Here is a 17,980-nt window from a genome sequence, read left to right as displayed (position 1 = left end):
TGAATAGCACATTTACATTGTATGAGGTATTAGAAGTAAGCTAGACATTGCTAAAAGCATATAGGGACATGCGCAGGTCATGCGCAAACACTGTGCCATTTTATAGAAGAGACTTAAGAGGCCTCAGACTTTGGTCTCAGCAGGGGGTCCTGAAACCAATCCAATGTGGAGATTGAAGGATGACTGTACTCAGTCATTTTTCAACCCTTCTGGTCAAGCAGACCTTAGCTTTTAGGATTGGGCACTGTACCTCTGCTGGAGGTCAGGTACATGCCCTGGGGGAGAGGTACTTTTTATTCTTTCATAGGTTCTCCTCCCATTCCTCTGGTCTGCCCAGCATTCCCTGGTCCAGGCTCAAGGACTATGTAAACATCCTTATGTCTATGGCCTCTTAAGGTAGAGGGCAGGAAATGGGAGTCTTAAAATAAACAAGTACACACTGGGCATTTATAAATATGGACCACATGCTCTCCAGCCATGAACTTATTGGATCCTTATGATGACCCTATGCCAAGGGCATCCCTTTCTCCATGGCGCAGGCAAGGACACTGGGGTGTAGAAAGGAGCTGTAATTAGCCCAAGTTCACACTGCTGCAAGTTCAAGTGCCAGCAGTTGAACCTTGGTTTGTTGGATTCTAGAACCTTAGTCCTTAGACACTGTGGCCATATCCCCCCAACACCTGGGTGTACAGTCACCCTGACACCCAGGGTTCCAGGTGCAAAGGCAATCTCTGGGATCTAGGCCTAGCTCCTCGGCAAAGAAAGAGACTCCTATCTCTTAGTGGTGAGAAAATTTTGGGCTGGGAATGAGGAAAAATAGTATAAAAAAACTCCCAGAATTAAGTTGCTCTCTCGCAGTCCAAGAAGCATTTATTTTAAAGGCAGCAAAGAGGCAAATCCCCAGATGCTGAAATACTTATAGACCACTCTCTATTGTGTCCTTAGGCCCCTTCCCAGTACCCAGGGGGTGACTCTCAGATGAAAACAGAGCCTGTGACAGCTTCAACTACTTGAACTGAAGTTAAGATATGTGGCTCGTGATGGGAGCAGAGCTGGGGTACATTCTGGGGGAAAAGGGTTCAAATCCCACAGTGAGCTGAGCAGCAGGTCATCACTGTGATGTGGGTAGCTTGTGCGTGAGTTCTGAAATTAAACTGGCTTGGTACAGATCCTGGCTCTTGCTATCCAACTTGGCCCTTTTCTTAACCTGTTTGGGTCTCACTTTCCTCATCTACAAAATGGGAACAAAAATAGTACATGCCTTTTGGAGTTGTGATGATTAAGAGAAATAATGACAAACAAATCACTTAATGATGATTTTTCCACTGAATGCTCAGCAAACTGGAGAGACTTTTACCATCCTTAACAACGCAGCTAGAATTTGTATCTGTCGCATTAAAGGAAGGGCCACACTTGGCCCATGGAAAAAGCTCAACATATGTTTGTAGGATGGTAAATGAAGGTGGCCCTCGTGCAGTACCCCCTCCTGCTCCAGTCCAGTCCCCTTCCTGAGCTTCTTTGCTCCAGATGTGGGCCTGACTACGCATGCTGGTCCCTCCCACCTGCCTCAGGACCAGGAGTGCAGCCTTAAAAACCTTCTTTGTGCGGTGACCGAGACCAGGGCCAAGGACAGAGAAACGAGAGCTGAGTGGAAACAATATCTCCATTTCCAGGGAAACTGGCAGGACGTTCCTGCCTGCTGTTCTCCTAGGTCAGGTTCCACAGACACTTCAAAGCCACCGGGAGCCAAAGAATAGCGTGGATGAGTTGGCAGCCGCCCGACGAATGCTCTGGTTGTAATAAAACAGGGCTCCCAACAGGACTCCTTTGATGGCTCCAAATGTTGCTTTAGGATCCTCTGAAGAGTTCCGCTGACAGAGGGAGTGTATTATTCAAGGCACAGCAGCCTGCTGGCTCTGATTCCTCCAGCCCCAGTCTTTCCCGGGGTCGTGAAAAGATCAAACCTCTACCCGGAAGTAGCTGCTTACCTTTCAAGTCCTGAGGGTTGTCAATGATGAAATTGCCATTCCACACGACGGCAAAGTCCACGGCCAGGTTGCTGATGTCCATCCCATCATACTGGTACTGTGGGGAGTGGGCAGAGGCACATGGCTCAAGAGGCTGTCTGTCATGAGGAGCCAGAGGCTCAGAACTACACTTCATCCTGCTCTAAGGAGCCCTAGAATGCTCTTTACCTGACTCCCCAATCATGAATGCCTCCAGGATCCCACCCCAAACTTCCAACTGGGCATTTAGTACCTTGCATAAGCTGATCCAAACTGACTTCTCCAAATTTCTTCTCTACTGCTTTCCTGCAGAAATCTTAAATCCACCTGTCTCCAAACACACCTGCCTAGCCCCCTCTCTGTGTCTTGGTTGAGTTTCTATTTCATAAGAAATGCCATCTTTTCCCCACAATCTCCATCCTTTTAACTCACCCTCATCATTCTCCCAGCCCAGCTCTGGTCCACCTTCCCCGGGCATCCTCTCCAATATCTCTGCCACCCCTCTCCAACCTCCCTGTTCCCTGGCATTGCTGCTCTCCTCCAGGAACTGCTGTGCATCTTTTCACGCACAAGTCTAGTCTTTCTAGAAAGTCTGTGAGTTTTAGGAGATAAAGCCATCCCCTCTCACTACCCCCAGAGAGGCGGAGCTTGGAATAGGGCTTGTTGTGACACTTGTGACCAGCTGGCTGACCAGGCCCTGTGCTTGTCCTCTCTTTCTATACATGAGCCTTACTTTGGTCCATGGTCCACTAAGGAGAAGTGTCCAGAGCTTTCTGGACAGAGATCTCCTCTGCTCCCCCATGAAAGGTATCCAGCTATGGCTAACAGTCCACTTTCTCTCCTGCTAATCACACAGAGGACTTTGAGACCCTCCGCACACTTGAGAAACAGCCCCTCTGGGTGGCCCAGCTCCTATCGCCACCTCTGAAGGAAACCTTTTGGCATCTCCTCTTGGGCTGCCCAGTCCTAGCCACTTAGCTCTGGAGGGCACGTCCCTGTCGGCCCTCTTGCCCCTGGCCCTTCCCGCTGCCTTCCTCCTTTGTTGAGTTCCATTTCTTTCTCATCCCACCTTCCCCTTGCGCTTGGCCGCCTTCCACCGATTACAAATTCTATCAAGCGCCTGTGACCCCGGAATCTGACAGCTCCCTGATAAGAGGCCCAGATTCTCTTTATCTCTCCCAGGCGAATTAGCTTCCCTCAACACCTTTGTCACGTCCCCATCTCCGAGCTGACCCCCCACAGTCAGACACAGGGAGTTGGCAGATAAAAAGATCTTCTCTGGGCTAGAATTATAATTAAACACCTTGGTGCTTTCTGTCCGCCATTCGGGACTGGTTTAACCCTTGCGGCTCTTGAAACACACTGCTTCCCCCTTCCTTTCCCCTCCCAACTCACTTCCTCTTCCCTCTTTTCTATTACCTTTGGGGTGATGCCCTCTGGTTTTGCATGTGGGCAATGTGTGGGGGACAGGGTGGGGTGGAGCTGCTTCACGCTGGTTGGAGTTTCCACCCAGGCTTAGAGGCAGACTCTTTAAACTTCAGAAAGGGTACTGAGATCCCCGCTTCTGCCATTAGGGTAGTTTGTTTCCTCTGACACCATTCATTTGATCTGCCCTGGCTGAGGGTCCAGGGTACCTGCACATTCTTCTGTCCCTGGGGACATAGGGTCAGCTTGGGACCCTGGATGGTTCTAGAAGTTGGGAGCACCAGTCTTAGGGCTTGGCGCAGGTGGGAGAGAAAGTCCTGCTCCAGGCAGGGCCCCAGCTCGAGTCCTCTTACCGAACTATTCTGACACTGGACACTGGAGCTGTTGAATCGCAGGGCAGGGACCCGGTGGATGGCCCCCTGGATGTTGAGAACACATTCGTAGCCTCGCTGGCCCGACTGAGGCTGGGGCAAGTTTCGAGCCTTAAGGGTGATCGGTTTCACCTCTCCGACTGGAATCAGAATCTCCTCTGTGGGCACCAGCTGGGGACAGTCCTGAAAGAGCAAGAAAAGGGGTTCCATTTGTCCTCAGCTCATACTTTCTTACTCACCTAAGGAAAGACAAGGTCAGAACCAGGAGGCTGAGAACCTGGTGAATACAGGTGGGCTCCCCATGAGAAGGACATTACCTCACTTAAGAGGTGTGTGAGTCAGCAGGGAAAATGAGATCTCTCCTAGCTCCTGGGCTTTGATATTGTCATCACCATCCCACAAACTGTCCTGGGTCTGATGTGTGTGTTACAATTCAGGAATTAATTTGCAAGCACCAGTACAGCAAGCTGTGGATTTTATCTCCAGAGAAGCTGGATGAAAGAGCCTCTACGTGTCCCTGTCCCCAACTCCGGCACCCCACCTCTGGTTTCATCTGGTTCCCCAGCTCTGGCTCCTCTGCCCCTCACATGGTCAATGCCCGGGGCGTCCTGTTATCAGCAGCTTCAGCTGAGCTGGGCTTTCCAGGAGGTGCATCAGGCTCTCCCAGCAATGCTCTAAATACTTGCTCTGGCTTTTTATCTTATTTCATTACCAAGCTCTGCATGAATGCCATGTTCCTTTAGAAAACAAAACCCAGACAAGAAAGTCATGGTAGGGAGGGGCTGTGGGAAGGACCATGAGAGAGAAGGTGAGAAAGAGACTGATTTTCTTCAGTTCTAAGTCTGGATGCTGCTTTGCTCTCTCAGAGGTCAAATGTCATCGCCTAACAGCTCTGATCTCCTCCTTCCCCCCACTCCAGGAAAGATCTGAGCCCAGTAGCCCCTGGCAGTGAGGATGTAGAAACCTTCTCCATGAGGAATCATTTCCTATCTCCAGGGTTCAACTGGAGGAATTCTTGCAGGAGGCTCCACTTCCCTTGGACATTTGTACCTGGGGAGAGCTTTTGAGAATGTTATGGGGGGTCCCAATACTATGAGCCCTGCAGAGGGGGTACTACTGGTACTAAATGACCCAGAATCAAGATTGCTAGATTTCCTGCAAGGTGTGGACAGTCTGCAATAGTAAGAGAGATAAGAGATTGTCCCTTTTGGGATGACAGAGGTGATCCCCAATAAGAAGCCTTATATAACTCAGGTAACGTTAAGCAATGGCACAGCCTCGCTGGTCAGCCTGATACTTATGGGGCAGATTTAGGCAATCACTTCTTTTCTGTAGATCCCAGTTGCAGGCCTGACATGCCTGTTGGCCTCTTAACCCCACAATCTTGCATGCCACATTCTGACCATACCAAATGAACAGCTAGTTCTGATGTGCCATCTCCCTTACTGGATTTTTTTCTCCTGGACTTTTTTGAACATGCTTTTCTCTCTCCCAAACACTAACACTCACTTACTGGGCTGTGAATTTCTTGAGGATTAGGTGGTGGTATATTCAAGCCCACATACCCATTCTTCATTTCAGTGCCTGAAGTGTAATGGACACTGGTCATTGTTTGTGGGTGTGTGAATATAAAGAAGCAACGGATAAAAAGATCTTGAAGTTTCTTTATAGTTCCAACTTTTCAGATTTGTTGGAGATGAGGGTAAATCTCTTCTTTCTAGACATTAAGACACTTGAAGAGAAGTTTGATTCCCAACAACTGGGTTTGGAAACTGCCCTGGTTTCTGGAGTCTTCGATGATCTAACCAGCATGTCTGAATATACTAAGGCATCTTGAGGAACCATGAAGAACTGGATCCAGGGGAAATTTCCCATGGGAATCTGCCTAGGAGGGCTTGGATGGACCTCCAGGATCACTGGTGCCATCCCTTGCCTGTCAGCCAACCACACGTGAGGACTCCAGGCAGGCAGAGTCTCCACGAGGGACAGGATCACACGGCAGTGCCAGAACAGATGGGCCCGTTCAGGAGCCAGTCACTCAGGCTGCCAACTCATAAACTTGCTCTTTACTGCACTTTTACTTTCATTCCCTGCGGGCACTCTTGACAGAGTCTTTCATATATTTATAGCCAAGGGAAAAAAAAAAAAAGAATATCGCTTTAGGGAAGCCCAGGCATCTCACGGAAAAGGAGATGCCATGTCCTGTTAGTGGCTAAAAATCAACATCGAATTTAATAAGTTAGACTCTTAATTTAGGATAGAAATAAAGCTGAGGTATAATGGTGTGTGTGTGTGTGTGTGTGTGTGGTGTGTGTGTACAGAGAGAGAGAGAGAGAGACAGAAGAGAGAGAGAGAATAGATTTTCAGATTCTGAACCTGTTGGTATACTGTAAAAGATGAGCAGTTATTTCTCATCTCTAATGAGCTCAGAGAACAAATTCAAATTTCAGTAGCAGGGTCCTAAAGATGTACTTTTGGAGCTGTAATGTCTCCAGTAAGTAAACAATATTGTAGAGTCCTTTTAACTCACCCTCATCATTCTCCCAGCCCAGCTCTGGTCCACCTTCCCCGGGCATCCTCTCCAATATCTCTGCCACCCCTCTCCAACCTCCCTGTTCCCTGGCATTGCTGCTCTCCTCCAGNATGCTCTAAATACTTGCTCTGGCTTTTTATCTTATTTCATTACCAAGCTCTGCATGAATGCCATGTTCCTTTAGAAAACAAAACAAATCAAAAACCCACAATGGGCCCTAGAGTCCATGGATTCTGCCAATTGAGGATCAAAAATATTTGAAAAGAAATCACATCTGTACTAAATATGTACAGACCTTTTTCTTGTCATCATTCCCTAAACAATGCAGTATAACCACTATTCACACAGACTTGCATTGTATTGGTTATTATAAAGAACGTAGAGATGATTTAAAGTATTTGAGAGGATGTTCATAGGTTACATTCAAGTACCATGTAAATGACTTAAGCCTTTGGCATTTTTGTATTGACAAAGGTCCTGGAACCAATCCCCCATGGATGATTGTGTGTGTCTGTGTCTCACACACACACACCTTCACACACACACACACACACACACACACACACACACACACCCCTTTTTGCCTGGGCTAAGTCCAGTTGGAGAAGCATGAGTAGAATTTATGAATACTATTCTGAGTCTTTTAAAAAGAAATTCTAGAATTTTAGACACCCTCCCACAACCTGTGGCTTTAGGTCTTTTGCAACTAGACTTAGGAATAATGATTAGGGTCTTCCCAAATGTCCAAATCTGCTACAGGATTGCCCCCCATAGGAAAAAAAAAAAGTCGTAGGCTTTGTTTATTTGACTCTTGCTCTTAGGTTAAATGGAATAGAATGATTCTATCCCTTCTCTAGGGCAAAGGAAAGAAGTGGTTGGAGTCCCAAGTACACTCTCTGCATCTTGGACAACAGATGAGATTCAGGCCCTCTCGGTTGTGGATGGTTCTGGGGAGACTCAGTGAACAGACAGTGTGACTTGGGTGGCAATGGCAGTACTGAGGCTGCAGGCAGGTGCAGGAGGGCCTGCACCTTGGAAAGTTGCCAAGTTGCTGGAACTTCAGTACATCTGGGGTTTGAGGAAAATGATGGATATAATAAAGCCACTTCCAAACCATTTGCTTCTGTGTGTGTGCGTGTGCGCGCGCGCACACACACACACACACCTCTCTCTCTCTCTCACACACACACACACACACACACACACAGTTTTTATCTTAAGGACAAAAAAGCAAATAATCACAAATGCTTTTTCTGCAGAATGTTAAGACTGTTATGAATGTTCTTAAAATACTGATTGCTCCTGCCAATCCTCACAGTCTTCTGAGTGACGTCTTCAGGTCATCCTATTCCTCCTCTGTCTGCAGGCCAGCTAGAGCCAGAGTCACCTCCTCAAGACAGCCGGCTTAGTTTAAGTCAAAATGAACAGATGTCCTGTTTGGGACTATCCTAGAGCTGGGCAGCAGGGGGTTGGGGACAGGGAAGAGGAAATACAACTGTAGGGAGGGCAGGAGGGCCAGGGCCTGGCGTAGAGCCCTGGGAGTCTTGGGGCCCTGTTGCCTGTTCTGTCTGGTTGTGCTCTGCCAGGTTCCCGTGCTGGGGACCCGTTAGCCTTTCGAGACAACTTCTCCCATGTGGAAATGGCATTATCTTCACCCACTGGACTTCAAAGAGAGAGAGCAGCCGGCATCCTGGGAAGCTAATCGGATTTATTTGGTTCTATCTTTCCCCTGGGATGGGGCGTAAAGAAGATATTTATGTATCTACATCTCACTAGGCCTGGTTTAGCCATGGAGGAAGATGAGCTTTCAAAGCTGAAAGCCATACATACTCCTGTGCACTCCTGCTTGCTAACACCCTGTCATAGTCTGATCCGACCCAGGGAGGTAGAGATTTGGGAGCCCCATCAGAAATGTGCTGGGCTCTGAGTGCTAGTAAAGTCTGGTTTGTTATCTTAAAAGGGCTCAAGGGATGGTTCAATTGAAATTCAGTTTCCTCAAATCTAAAATGGTGCCAATAATACCTGACAATCCTAGATTACATGAAAGAGGGATATGAAAGTATGGGGTAAGTGGTAATGAGCTGGATGAACACTCATTGTTAAATATTATTACTGCAAATATCTCTCTCTCTCTCTCTCTCTCTCTGTATACACAGAATCTGAGGACATCAACTTCTTCAAGGCCAGCTTGGAACATTGACTCTGAATCCTGATGTCTGCATTTATTTGATGATAATAGGAAAATTATTGTACTTATCTAAGTTTCAGTTTATCTGTAATAGAATCTCCTCCATACAGTCGTCAAGATTAAATAAAATTTATATATATGTATATATATGTGTGTGTGTATCTATCTATATATAGTGCTGCATATATAATAAGCACTCAATAGATGTTAACTTCTAAAACTTTCCTTTTTGAACTGTAGTCTCTGCAGCACAGCTGTTCTTCATCATCAGGCTTAAGCATGGAGTTGGCCCAGCAGTCCTCTGGAAAGATGTGGGCAAACCCACCTCATATGCGGCTGTCCTTTTATCTGAAAGTGGCATGGCCAACCCATCTTCATGGGAAATTTCTCCATCTGTAGAGATGGATTTGTGCAGGTCCAGCCATACTCTCTGAACCCTCATGACCAACAGCAAGGACCAGATTGAAGTCACACCTGCAAGGGTAGCTGTGGCCATGGAGACTAACACACTCAAGCCTGATTTTTCTGTAGAAAAACAAACTGTGCTGCTTTTTTGGATGCCTGAGTTCTCTGTAGCCTTGGGCAAAATCACTAAATTTTTGGCATCTTGGTTACTACAGATGTCAAATATGAATTATGTGAATCTGCAGGGTTGTTTCAGAATCAACCGAAACACCGTATGTCAGGGGTTCTCAATCTTTAGCCTCAACTGGGATGGGGTCCAAGAATTTGAATTTCTAACACGTTTGTGGGTGATGTTGACGGAGCACACCCTGGTTGGCACACATTGAGAACTTCGGCCACATGTGCAGAAACTATAAATGTGAGATGCCTTAATGTTGCTATATTACTCAATGAAGCCAATCAGTTATATATTATCTCTAGGAAGTCGACAGACATAAAATTTTGATTCAAAGTTTAGGTCAGGGGCTTACTAGAAGTATAAAAGAGATATTCTAGGAACCCCAAAGAGACACCTATGAGATTTCCAGTCTCGAAAACAACATAAAGACACAGATGGCACTCCTCATAGAGCCAGGAAAACCTTACCCAAGCTGGCCATGTGTGTTTTTGCTGTTCCTCAAATTTTCAGGAATAGGGGTCCCCTAAAATGGAACTTTGGTTCGAATAGAGCAGGGCTTCAGAGCTATTTTCTGGGCAGGGAGGTGTGATAGGTTGTGGCTGAGAGCTAAAGTAGTATTTTCAGAAGCCAAGGAAGTGACCCAGCAACCTTGCAGGCAAGCTGCACCCTATTTTGGAGCTGGATAGAGTCTGGGTTTCCATCACAGCCCTCCAGAGAGTTACTCCCTGGGCCTGCCTGGGGCCACAAACATGAGGATAAGAGAGCAGGCGACCACCCAGCCCTGCTCAGGCAGATGGGAAGATGGGAGGCAAGGGTATGGTTCTTCTTGAGGCTGAAAGGAGATAGGAAGTCTCTGGATTGGGCCTCAGGGTTCTTTTAGTATTAACTTAATACTGAGTTGCAGGGAGGCAACAGCTTTTTTCCAACCCGCTCTCTGGAATGTCCAGGCCTCTCATCTGTGGCTGACAGGGAGCTGTGTTTCAGTGGCTTCTACACAGTGTGAAGGAAGCCCAGCCTGCTTCCAATTAGCCTTCTGGGGCTCAGCCCTCGGGCCTCTACGCACATCCCGGCTGAGTTTATTTGTCTTGCTCCATGTGACACCCTGCTTGCCCTCACTCCAGCTGCAGGTCGAGATCAGGCTTGGCTTTGGGTTTCTTTCTGCCTGAGGGGGCGGCCCCAGTAGAAAGTGGGGCAGCTGCTCCTTCTTGTCTGAATCTATCCTTCACCCTCTTTCTGGGTTCTGAGTTCCTCCTCCTCCTATTTAATTAAGTAACTTAGAAGTTTTGAGTGGCCAAAGTGAAGGCCAGTTTCTAAGACCAATGATCTCCCATCTTCTACTGCCCAACTTGCACCTCTGATCAGGCCCTCTGCAACTTGTTTTCTTCAGTCATTCTTCTATGGGCTCCCTAGCTGCAATTCCACCACCCCATACCTTCAGCTCTCAGGCCCTTTTCTCTGAGTAAGAAGGCTGGTTCAGACCTCTGCAGAGTTCCAGGGCTGTGATTAATTTCCAGTGTTCACTAAGACCAGTGTAGTGATTTCAGGCCAGCTGCATCCCAGCATACCAACTGGCAAGGGAAATCCTTTTTGGATCATTCCCAGGGTAACTACGTGCCTGATTCTATCCTTTTGAGGCAACTGTGGACGGGTCTGCCTTCAATGTTCCCATTAGGGACCATCTATGTCTCTCCCTTTTAAGATAGACAAATTCCATTTTTTTCCTGACTGAATATAACACATGTTATTTCAGAAACTAAAAAGAGCTCAAGGCCATGGGTGTGTGTTTCAGAAACCTTTCAAGGTCTACTTTCTTATGTTTACTCATGAAAGCTACCGGCACAGCTGTTGAGATGAGGAGATACAAGAGACACCATTTCTGGAAGTCTTAGACAAGCAGACCCAATGTTCATCAATGGGATTTGGGTACAGAAGTGACTAGTTTATCCATGTGTTCCACACACTCATTCTACTCATATTCACTTAAGAAGATACTAAGGATATAAAGATAAGCTGTGATCCTTGCCTTTAAGGAGACTGTAGTCTACTGGAGAAAAATATCTGTGCAGAAAGGTTTAGTAATATATGAAAATGTACACTGTCACCTATAAATAGTTGCAGATTTCTAAATGGCAGAACAAGAGAGAAACTTGTGTATATGCACTTGGGCATATATATGAATACATAAGGTCTCTATAGTTCTTCAAACTCAACTGGTCACCCATGGCTAAAAGTACCAGAAAGGGAAATTGACCCAGTAGCCTTCATCATCCTGAGGTATGCTGGGGACATATAAGAAAGAGTCAACATCAATGAGTAATCATGAAATGGAATATTCACTGGAAGATAAGCAGTGTGATATTTCACTGTGTTGATAAGAGAGATGGATCACCCTTTAGAGATGGAGCTTCAGCTACATAATGAGATTGGACTTTTAGCAATGCCTGGTTCTTTCACTAGTTGAATTTTCTTCTCTTTCTATAAGGCCATCCACCCAGACACACATCAAAGAATCATTGAATTTGAGAGTTGGAAGAGAAGTTGGCATGAAAGAATGGTTGAGAGTGAATGTTCTATTGAACTCAGTTATGTCTACAGCCAAGCAAACGGCCAGACTCAAAGAATACATGCCATTCACTACCCTCTTCCAGATCACAGAGTCTGTTGGGTTGGATATGTTTCCTCTAAGCTTCTAGACTCAATCCCTGAACGCAGAGTTTGAGGAGTCCACTTGTTATGGCCTTTGCCTCTGGGGTCATTTGCTGCCAGTTTCTCGAGCTTTATAACAACATGGCTTTTAAGCACGTAGAAGGACCAAATCTAATCAAAGGACCAAATTGGGTCAGCACAAGAGATGATCAAGCCATTGGACTGACCATCTGAAAAGGAAGGGGTTATTCAGATTCTTTGGCACATCGCCATGTCAGGGTGAGCCTTTTACCTCTGAAATGTTGATCCGGCCCTCTTGGAAGGAGCAGGTCGTGGGGTCATGAGTGCAGAGGTTCCGGTACTTGCACCAATGGCAGCGGAAGGCGCTGTTGACACAGGACAGGCACCTGCAAGGATGGAGACAAGAAGAGGACAAGCCAAGGAGCCACAGGTCATGATAGAAGTCGTTATCTTATATTTAAATCCTAGTCTTACTCTCAGAAGGGCAGATGACTGGAGCGTCCTCTAGTACCGAGAACTATGAATTCTTGAGCCAGGATGTTCATGAGACCAGAAAGAAACCAGGACTGGAGTAGAAATAATGCACTTAGAATGCAGCAGTGAGCTGTACCTTCCCTGTAGCGCATGTGAGAGCCGATTGTTTATATTTTCAGTCCATTTTCAAACTGGTAGACTTCACATAGGAAGCTTGAATCAGCCATGGGGGGAAAGTTTAAACTACAGAAATTGGTAAATGGCCATATGTGGTGGTTCATGCCTGTGATCCCAGAGGCTCAGGAGGCTGAGGCAGGAGGATCTCGAGTTCAAAGCCAACCTCAGCAACTTAGCTAGGCCCTAAGCAACTTAGTGAGATCCTGTCTCAAAATAAAAAATAAAAGAGCTGGGGATGTGGTTCAGTGGGTAAGTTCCCCGCAGTTCAATCTCTGGTACCCCTCCCCCCAAAAAAGAGTAAATGCTACCAAACTAGTTTTTCTTTCTTTCTTTTTTTTTTGTCCCCTGATTTCTGGTAGTTAAATCTTTACCAAGATACCACTGTTTGTAAGACTGAGTAAAAAGAGCATAGAGGTAGAAATTGGACAGGTCTGATTATAGTCTTGCTTCTGCTGTTGCCACTGGGTCACCCTAAGTAAGTCACTTAACTTTCTGAATTGGAGTTTCTTTATCTATCTGTAACAAAACATTCCCATCTACTCCACAGGGCTGTTTGGTAATCAAATAAGATAATGTACAGAAAATGGTTTTGAAAAGTACGATGCTAAATATGTTATTTTCAAGTGCTTAAATCACCTGTTATTTCAACCTCTTAAATAACATTTGAGAATCAACAATTGGTTCATAGCACTTCTGTTATAGGGCTCAGGGGAGTTAACAGGATTAAATGGTGAATTTGTCTCATACTCCTAATAATCCAGGGAGGAAGCATCAGAATAGGTGCATGACACACACCTTTCTTGCCAGAGTGAGCATTTATTTCCCCTTGGTTTCATCTGGAGGCTGTGTATATTACTTTGTCTCTGTTTGTGTGATCAGACCATAATAATAGAAATGTGTTTTCTAGAGGGGGATGGTCTTCCAAGCTCTCCTACTGTAGTTTTTCATCACTAGACTAATCTGGCTTGGACAGGACCAGGTCTGCAATCTGGCGCCACCTGGTGGGAGTCTAGGTACAACTGGGTGATTGGGCATCGGATCGAGAGGTCGTGGGTTAATGGGCCCCAGTGTGTTAGGGGCATTCGCTTATCTAACTTCATCTTCCCCATGCTGATTATTTTTATTCTTTTATGTTTATGTCCAAAGTTATTTAGTTTCTGAGCTTAGGCCAATTCTATTTTGTGTACTCCCTGATTGATTGGTTTTTGATAATATCTTGCGATTCAGCAAGTAAATAATGAAAACAGACTAAGGACCAAAGGATGATGGTATCTATTTGGACTGTAGACCTGGATCTTCCACTGGCTAATAGTGTGACCATCATTGTATTCTCTGTGGGCCTCAGTTTACCATATTAAAAGGAAAGAAGTAAATATGATTCTGTGACTTTGACCTGTGAATGCCAGAGGTAGAGTGGGGGCAAGATAGATAATATTTGGCAATAAAATCTTTGCTGTCAAGAAGATCTGCTTTTTTTTTTCCCTGCTAAAATTTGCTGCCTGTGACAGCATCTTTGTTGCCATAGCAATCCATCATTGAAAGTGGTGACATCACACTAAATTGCCATGGAGATGAGGGTGCTCTCACAAACAATGGATTCTGTTACCACTGTGTTGTTTGTGAAGGAAGTTGAGAGGTTCTCTCTCCATGATGCTTGGCATATCCAAGGCGGAGTTAGATGGGGGTTGGAATGCAGTGGTTAGCGGGCACTTGGGTCCTAATTTTAGCTTGCACCACTGTCTGCCCTACCCTGGTTCCTGCCTGCCATTTTTACCTCTTGTTCTTTCTTTTTCAGGGTTATCTATTGAGTCATCCTGATGGGGTTCAGATATGTCTCCTTTCCTGACTACTGCAAAGATGCTAGGACTCTAGAAAATTATTCTAATCATGAAAATCAAGATCAGAAAAGGGGAGATGAGGGAGGACTAGCTCATTTATCTATTTTATGGCTAAAGATTCTTTTAAGGCTTATCTGCAAACAGATCCTTTCCCTACCTTGATTGCTGAGCCCTTTGTGCCCACAACTTGAATCCTACAGACTCAATGACCCTGGAATTATGTCTATTATATAGAACTCAGTGGTTCCTATTCTAGAAAATGGGAGGAATAACTCCATAAAATACTTCCAATTACTAGTGCCTTTGGCATGTTGATGGGCTTGACATCTTTCCCCTTGTTACTAGTCTTATGATAATTGACAATCATGTGGCCCTATTATAGAACCATATGTAGTTCCCTTTCTCTAAACTAAATAGTCTCAAAATGTCCAGCTTATATGGGAATCTTCTGTGCCTTGGTTCTTCTTCCAGAGAAAATCAGAAGAAACCAAGCGTAGGTCTCTCTATCCTGCACTCCTGACCTTGCTTTTTCTTGTGCAATATTCCCAGCTGCCTAAACAGTTGTGGGATCTCCTAGCTGGAAGGCACCAGTTGGTAGGCATTCAGCTGCTGGAGGGGGCTGGTGAGGTCAGGCTGTTGAGGCTCTGGAGATTGGTGTTTTGGTCTGTCTGGCTTCCCCGCCTTTTTTTTTTTTTTTTTAAGTTAAAGGATGAGTTTGGGACATGGTGGGCTTAAAGCCTCCACTGTTCCTACCTAGTCCAGCTCCTTCCTCTGTGTGCTGAGAGAGGCTACTTCCCCCTTGCCCTGACCTCCTTTGTGGGTGCCTGAGTGCACAGCTGAGTACCCTTGCTCTGAGTCCCTCTTCATTTGCTTTTGGGGGACATGTCCAAACTCCACTCACTGTCAATCTCTACTTAGGAAACCAATGCAGTTGGCTTCAAGAAAGGACCTTTTCTTAAGGTTCTTGGGTCAAGGCTCTCTTTTTACCATAGTAACTTGAGGGTGATATGGGGGAGAGTATGCTGGGATGGGGGCCAAGGAACTCTGATTGAGATCAGGGATGGTGGAGTGTGACCAGACAGCATCCTCTGTCCAAGCCATGTTCCAGACCCCCGAGGGATGCTGTGAAGTGACTACTATACAATTCCTGTCCTACAGGAGCTTAGAACCAAGGAAGGGAAACCCCATACCCACATCTAGACCAAAGGCAAGACTCCTCCTGAGAAGTGCTTACAGTTGGTGGGCGCTGCAGTTGTAAAACTTGAACTCGGTGCTGACAAATATCTTCCCCGTCTCCTTGGACCTCAGCTGTAGCTCCAGCCCAAACCAGTCTGGGGAAAAAAGAAAAGAATGGGGTGTAGTGAAAACCTGGGGACCTGATGGACAGCCTGAGGGAGAGGGCAAATTGTTCAGCCATCCCAGGGCTCTCTGAGAGCGCAGATGGTAGATGGAACCTGCCTGTACCTTCTCCCAAGAGAATCCCTTTGGCTAGTTACCAGTCCATTCCTCAGACCCAGACCCAGGAGGGGAATAGCAGAGTTCACAGAGCCCCTTGCCTTGGTTAAGCATGTTAGGTTACTGAAATAATTTTAGAAATATTAGGCCAGAACCCCTCAAGCCCCCAGTTCTATAGAGATAACCCACTAAAAACCATTGACTGAAGCCACCTCCATTCCCAAAAGGGACAGGCAGTCTGCAGACTGTGCACAGACTTAATCCATGTGGGAGCAAGCATTTTATATCTTCCTGAATTTTGCTTGGGGGCATTGACAGTTTGCTTTCAAATTCAAACAAGTTGAATAAGCCAATATTAGTATCTGGTATTTGAAGACTCAGTCAGACCAAGACTTGTGACCCTCATCTCTGCCATGGTAGAACAGCCCCCCACATGTGGCTCTCCCAACAGACACTTCTTACCTTGATCCACAGGGATGACAGGGACATCTTTGGGCCCAGGGGAGACACAGATGACCTGGCTCCCGGACACCTGCCCCTCTACCTCCGTCAGGTTCCCAAAGGCACAGGCGATACCAGTGGAGAGATCAGGAGCATCACTCACAACGAGGCTGAGCTGTGGGAGGAACAAAGAGCTCAGAAGACCGGCTGCAAGCTCAGCCCTGCAGGGACCTATTGCTCACCCATCTCCCCTTACCTCATCTCTTAAAGAAGGGCGCTGGTCTAGGTGACCTTCCAGGTCTGTCACAGAACAATTACAGAAATGAATTGCTCATTGGTGTGTAGGATCTTTATTAATATTACTATTAATTGATTTTTCAATCTTATTGAGCATCAGAAAACACAGGGGTTTAGGGCCATTAAAGGTAAAGGCACCAAAATCCATCCCAGGATTTGACATGGAAATTAATTACAAGACTCCATGGGACCTTGGAAGTGTGTCCTGAGCTGAAGTCTTCATCTACAAGGCCTTAATCTGGGCCCCTGGTAGAGTAGGTATGGCTAGTCCCGTGGTCTGCTAGGAGTGCACTAGCTGGCAGGTGACAGCCGCTCTTCAACCTGGCTCTTACTCATTCAACGGCTGCTTATCAGGCTGTGGGATTCCTAGAGTTTCTGCTCCTATGTTCCTTCCCAGCCCTCTGCTCTCTGGTAGGTCCTGGAGTGGGGCAGGAAGTTCACAAGGAGCTCAGAGGACCACAGAAGGGGGGCCCACCAACAGCTTCATGGTGTCTGGGACCTAGGGGTTCCAATCATTTAGCCAGTGGTTTCCAGCCTTGTCAAGTTTGAGGACCCTCCTTTTAGTGGTAAAAAATACCATAGATGTTCAGAAGAATTTCTTAACAGAAAATGAGAAAATGCTGCTCTCAGTTCAGGGCACTTTTCGATGAGTTTGTGCTCAGCGACAATATATGTGCTCACCATGCTTGAATAGGTAAGAAATGTAACTGGCTCCCTCTGGTGATGAGGAGTGTCCCGGGGTTTATGGTGAAAATACCCCTGTGGGGCTGTCTTCAAGTTGAGGGCCACAGGACAGGCCAGCTTCCCTTGGTCTTCCTACTAACACCTGGCAGCCGCTTCTCTAGTCACTATGGCTGTCCCCTGGCCTTGCCATGTGTCTGCGGGCCAGTGAATCTCTGCCCCAGTTTCATTTCCATGGGGCAAGAGACTTAGGTACAAACCCCTCTGCTGGTTCTCTTAGCTCCCTTGGAGCCTACACCTCCTGGTAGGGATGAATGAATCCAAATCTTGGAAGGCTCATTAACTAATCAACATTCGTGAATGCTCATAAAGATCTGCAGGATGAAAAAGCAGTCAAGGCTTGAGGACATGAACTATTTTGGGTTGTAACTTGACAGGTGGTTCAGGGCTATTCTATTCTTTTGAATACTCTCTTTAAGCACACACTGACTTCAAATTGAGTCTTGGTCTCTGTCTTATCACCACCCTCACACCCCTCAACACAAAGGCAACTTGCAGATTTCTTGAGAGAGTGAAATATTGTCAACACAGCCCACACTAAAGAATGTGCCGTTTGGTATTGGATTGGTATTGTCACAGACGTTTGCTACTACACGCAAAATTTAGATTTACAAAAGAGATCAATGGGCAATGAATTTTCAGGGAGGATGACCCTTTACAATAAGAGTTACCCCTAGGTTTTCTGAAAAGTTTCCTCAGATATTTCAAGTGGGATCGATGTTCAGATACTTGTGCAAGCCTTAAAGGAGCCCACCCACAAAGATGCGTGCCCCCCCCCCCCCCC

The 17,980-nt window shown here is 46.2% G+C and overlaps 1 protein-coding gene across 1 annotated transcript in view; it reads right to left on the bottom strand.

The window, feature by feature from the left end:
* Plxna2 (plexin A2) overlaps positions 1 to 17,980 on the bottom strand; it is a 178,777-nt gene that overhangs the window by 50,722 nt on the left and 110,075 nt on the right. Inside the window, exons 5-9 of the mRNA XM_048809011.1 lie at positions 16,180 to 16,397; positions 15,497 to 15,593; positions 12,045 to 12,159; positions 3,785 to 3,985; positions 1,989 to 2,085 (exon numbers count right to left, since the gene is read on the bottom strand). Coding sequence (XP_048664968.1) covers positions 1,989 to 2,085; positions 3,785 to 3,985; positions 12,045 to 12,159; positions 15,497 to 15,593; positions 16,180 to 16,397 — 728 coding nt within the window. The remainder of the gene's footprint in view (positions 1 to 1,988; positions 2,086 to 3,784; positions 3,986 to 12,044; positions 12,160 to 15,496; positions 15,594 to 16,179; positions 16,398 to 17,980) is intronic.

This window comes from Marmota marmota, unplaced genomic scaffold (genome assembly GCF_001458135.2).
Source record: "Marmota marmota marmota unplaced genomic scaffold, marMar, whole genome shotgun sequence".
NCBI classification, from domain to species: domain Eukaryota; kingdom Metazoa; phylum Chordata; class Mammalia; order Rodentia; family Sciuridae; genus Marmota; species Marmota marmota.
Note: the sequence above shows the minus strand (reverse complement) of the source record. Positions and strands in the feature narration are given on the sequence as shown.